The 4,717-nt window shown below is 51.6% G+C and overlaps 1 protein-coding gene across 1 annotated transcript in view; it reads left to right on the plus strand.

The window, feature by feature from the left end:
• The first annotated feature begins 435 nt into the window (after positions 1-435).
• RBM41 (RNA binding motif protein 41) overlaps positions 436-4,717 on the plus strand; it is a 5,555-nt gene continuing 1,273 nt past the window's right edge. The window contains exons 1-4 of the mRNA XM_008636203.2: positions 436-635; positions 744-936; positions 3,067-3,271; positions 4,193-4,569. Coding sequence (XP_008634425.1) covers positions 451-635; positions 744-936; positions 3,067-3,271; positions 4,193-4,569 — 960 coding nt within the window. The 5' untranslated portion in view covers positions 436-450. The remainder of the gene's footprint in view (positions 636-743; positions 937-3,066; positions 3,272-4,192; positions 4,570-4,717) is intronic.

Below are 4,717 nucleotides of genomic sequence, written 5' to 3' on the forward strand. Positions count from 1 at the left end.
GCGGGCCGTGAGGGGGCGGTGCGGGAGCGCGGCACGGTCCCGGCCGCCCGGTCTGGGTGTGGGGTGGGTGGATTTGGGGTCTCTCTGCTCCCAAGCAGGTGACCCCGGGAAGGGAAAAGCGCTGCTGAAATTCACAGTTTCTCTTCAGCGTCACGGTTTCCTTTCTTTCTTCCCTGACTCATTTGAAACTGGCAGTGTCTGTCTAGATGCTGATGCGAAACGATTTCGGTCAATAAAAATGATTGCATGCGATCTTAAAATAAACAAACAAGCCCCCCACCAATACAAAAACACCCGAAGGTTCCTTGGGGTACTTTAACATTCTCAAAGTAGTCCCAAATCTGTTGACTTTTTTAGTAATGTTAAAGGGAGCTTTGGTCAAGTAGTTTTGGTTCCTTGTTCTTTAAATCCCATTAAATCAGCTAAAAAGGTAGAGGAGCTGTAGCAAGGATGTGTTTTGAGCAGGGTTTCCCCCGTTGCCTTACTGACCGCGCCTGTGCTGTGCCTATGTGCCCCAGGGTGAACAGCAGCCTGTCCAGCGATGAGCTTCTCCTGGAAGACTTGGAGACAGAAGGAGAGAGGCAGCTGAAGAGCCTCCTTCACCACCAGCTCGACACCACTGTCTCCATCGAGCAGTAAGTCCTCACCTGGCCCAGGCGTGGTTTGAGAGAGACCAGCCCCTTGCTGTCCCCCAGCTCCTCAGTGCTGAGCTGTTTGTGCTGTTGTGTTGCTCTGGCTCACAGGTGCAAGTCCAAGCGGAGATGCTTTGCCCCTGCAGCTTTTTACAAACCTTTCGGGGAAGAGGCTGCGGGGGCTTTGACCCTGTCGCAGTTCCAGGCCCTGCAGGAGAGCGACAAAGAAACCTCCTCTCTCCGGGAACTGGGGCTCTCCGACTCGGAGATTCTGCTCTGGAAGAACCAGGCTTCAGCAAGCAAGGTGGGCATGCTCTGCTCCCATCTGAGTGTGGTCAGGTCCCTCTGATCCTGTGGCACTCTGGTAGAAAATTCCAGTCCTTTATAAGCTGTGTGGTAAAGAATGGCCGCTCGTTGTGTCCCTTGCCTTTAGCCCAGCACGATCCTACATTTCTTCTGGCCTGTTTTCTTTCGTGGGATGGTCAGTGTTAAAAGATGTGCTGGGGACAGGAGTGGGTCCTGTGGAACACTGCAGGACATGAGGATATTCCTGCCTCTGCCTTGATCTCAAACAAAAACTTCCACTCGCTTATACCTGTGTATGAAGGATTTAAATGCCAGAAGAGAAGAAGAAGGAAATATTTCAAAGCACCTCAACATCCTCCTTTGAGTATCCTGATGCATCCCTGGATCCCGTTCCCGATTTGGGATGGCTGTTTGCAGGGAGGGTTTTGTGTGTTCTCCTTTGGGGCTTGCAGGTGCTTCAGGGGCCCTGGGACAGCCACATGAAAGCAGTGCAGAGCTGTCAGACTGAGTGTGTGTGTGGTGGCAGCGCCTTGGCTCCTCCCTGGGTGCTGTTCCAGCAGGTTTTTCCTCTTCCCCTACCTTCACCCCTTTCTTTCACTTTCCAGAGACAAGAGGCTTTTGTGGTTGTCCTGTGTCAGGTGCACTGGAGTGTCCTGCTTTTAATTTGCCAAACTAGAAGACGCAGAACAGGACTTGGGCTGATCCTTGGCCTCCCTCTGTCTCCTGTTCCTGAGTGATAGCTGTGTGCAGGAGAGAGTTGTCTGTGGTAATCAGGGGTTTGCCTCTTTTCAGCTGAAGTCATCACTTGCTTTGGTGTTTAAATGCAAATCCAGCCCTGGTTAAATCCAGGCCTGATTAAAGCTTGGTGTAGAGAGGGGTGGTGTTAATTTAAGAATGAAAATGAATGTCAGCAGTACCAGCTGTTATATTTAGTATGAAATGAATTCTGGGACGTTCACAAATAAAGATTAGTATGGAAAACACTGCTCTGACAGAAAAAATGGTGACATCAGGGTATGTCTTCTACAGATTGTGAGAGAAGAATACTTAGAGAGAAAGCCCAAGTCAGGTAGTGATGTGCAGCTTTGTACGTGGAGGCCTTGAGTGAAAGATTCCACCACGAGTGATGAGTAATGTCAACTGAGACAGAGAGGACTTCAGATTGCCTGGGGAGCTCTTGGGAAAGTACTGAGTGCAGATTTCTTTTTATTTTATTTTTATTTATTTATTTATTTATTTTTATTTTCAGCTCCTAAGTGCAGCTTTTTTGAAAACAAAGTACAACAAATGATTTCTGGGAATTGCTTTTCTGTATAAACAGCCTTTTGTGCCTCAGGGAAGCTGTGAAATGGTGAATGGAAGAAGCCGTGCAGATGTGGGGCAGAGGTACCACGGGAAAGTCTTTGTTAGGTTGTGCTCAGTGCAGGGAGAAAGCCTGGTTTCTTGCCCGAGGCAGAAGGACCTGCCACAGTGATTCTCAAACTGAATTTGAGGACAGAAAATCCACCCGCAGCCCCATAAAAGCTTGTTCTCTGTGTTCTGATCGAGGGGGGAGCAGAAATGCCCTTTCAGCAGCTGGGGTGTGTCTCTGTGCTTTGGAGTGGCCCATGCAGTGAGGTTTGTTTATGCAGGGGTGCTCTCTCCTCGCAGGTGAGCTGTGAGGGCTGTGCTGCAGTTCCTGCGTGGCTCAGTGGTGCTGGTCAGGGTTTAATCCTCAGCATAAACCTTAGGGTCTCAGAGTAAGAGCGTGGTGGAAACTTGAGCTCGGGGATGCTGTAGGTATGGGGAGAGAATTGCCAAAGGGGGGTTGTGCAGTCACTGAAGGAAAATGGCTGTAGCTGTCAGAGGCTGCAGGGACAGAGGGACACAGGCCGGGGAGAGGGAAGCAGCACAGGCAGGTCATGAGAAAGGAGCTGTTGCTCCACTTCCCTCAAGAACTGAGCTTGCTGTGTGGTTGTATTTGTCCTACCCTTGCAGTGGCAGGACCTCTGGGTGCCCTGGGGGATGGTTCCTAATTGCACCCACTGCAGGGCTGGGGCGGTGACATTTGACTTGCTCTGAGAAGGAAGCCGTGCCGTTCCTGAGCCAAGCCGTGCCGTTCCTGAGCCAAGCCGTGCTTGTTTTCCAGGGCTCTGGGCTGGGGGCAGCCCCAGAGGCCACGCAGGACCGGCTCCCTGCCATCCAGGAGAAGCTGGAGGAGCGCCAGCGCATCCTGGCGCTGCCGCAGAGGTTTGCGGGCAGCAAGCAGCTGAGCCGGCGGGAGATGGAGATCGAGAACGCCCTTTTCCAGGGAACAGACCGACATTCCTTCCTCCGGGCCCTCTACCACGAAGGTCTGTGGGCTCAGGGCTCTTCCTGCCTTGGCTCCAGCACAGAGAGCCAGGCTGTGTGGGAGCCCAACACATTTCTGTCTGGCCTTCTGTCCCTGAAGCTGTGGCTCTGCTTTGGTGCTGTGTGGGAGGAGATATTTTCTTCTCTTACAGGAGCAGAGAGTTGGTTCTCTGAAGGGTTTAATATAGAGGCTTTTAAAGTCCATTTCTGGAGAGCGTGGATCTCCTTGATGTGTTGCATGTAGTGCAGAGCAGCTCGGGGTGTGGGAGAGGAGCCAGGGTTATGCTTTGGTAGAGCCTCGAGGTCTGAGTTACACAAAGTGCCTGTGTGGGACTGGAGATTGTTCCTTCTCTGAGGTAACTGCAGGGGGTGAAGGAAGCAAAGGCACAGAGCAGGTAAGAGGAAGAATGACTTGTTAAAGCCTCCTCCCTGAAGTGGAATTGGATTCAGTTGTAGGCTGGGAGATGCTGGTCTCACATTTGTCCTCATTTCCATTAAATAGAATTTAAAAAGACCATTGATCAGTCCATGTCATGGACCTTCTTTAAACCCAGGAGCTTAATCTGATATCCTTGGAAGCAAAAAATGTATATTCCATGTAGAGGTACAGGAAGGCAGCATGGCCCACCCTGGCTGTGCATGCAGGAGGAGGAAGGTGTGTTGAAAAGCGGCTGCAGATAAGCAAGTGAGGGCATCTCTGAAGAGAAGAGCTCTGATGTAGCACTGGTGGAGCTGCTGCTCTCTGCAGGTTTATCCTGAGCTGAGGGACCAGCACTTGGTGGGGCTGCTCTTGTTCTAAACAATGTGCAGGGCCTGGGCTTGGAGGCTGGGGTGAAACAGGGTTTCTCCCTTGTTTCTTCTTGCAGTCCGTGTGTTTTCCAGGTTACTGGTGATAGTTACCACGTTTCTCTGTTATGAATTAGATGACACTCAGAAGAGGGGAAGTGATGAAAAGGACCCTATGGTTCAGCTGGAGAGTGTTTACCAAGAACTGCTGAGCAAGAAATGCCCTGAAAAAGTCCAGTGTGCTACAAGTGACCCCTGCTTGTCCCCTTCCCCAGCCCCACACGGGGCTGTGATTGAGGAGTCATCCCTTCCAGACCAGGAGGAGCAGGCAGAACAGGCAGCAAGTCCCAGTGTTTCTGCAACACAGCCCCACCAGTCCCCTCCAAGGCCTGTGGTTATCAAAGAGCCCGTAGAGTTTGTCCCAGAAGAGGAGATCCTCAAGAACCGCCTGTCAGAGGAAGAACTCCGGAAAATACCCAGGTTCTCATCCTACCATCCAGGGGAGCCCAGCAAGGTAAGCTGAGGTGAACCAGGGTTTATCCTTGCTCACCAGGATGCCCTGAAGCTGTGTCAGTAGGCAAAGGCTCCTCTTTGCTGTTGCCTTGAAGTTGCTCGGCTGATTCTCCAGGCCAAGGGGGAGAGCAGCCTCCACTCTGGGCTCT

Source organism: Corvus brachyrhynchos, unplaced genomic scaffold (genome assembly GCF_000691975.1).
Source record: "Corvus brachyrhynchos isolate BGI_N302 unplaced genomic scaffold, ASM69197v1 scaffold346, whole genome shotgun sequence".
Classification (NCBI taxonomy): Eukaryota; Metazoa; Chordata; class Aves; order Passeriformes; family Corvidae; genus Corvus; species Corvus brachyrhynchos.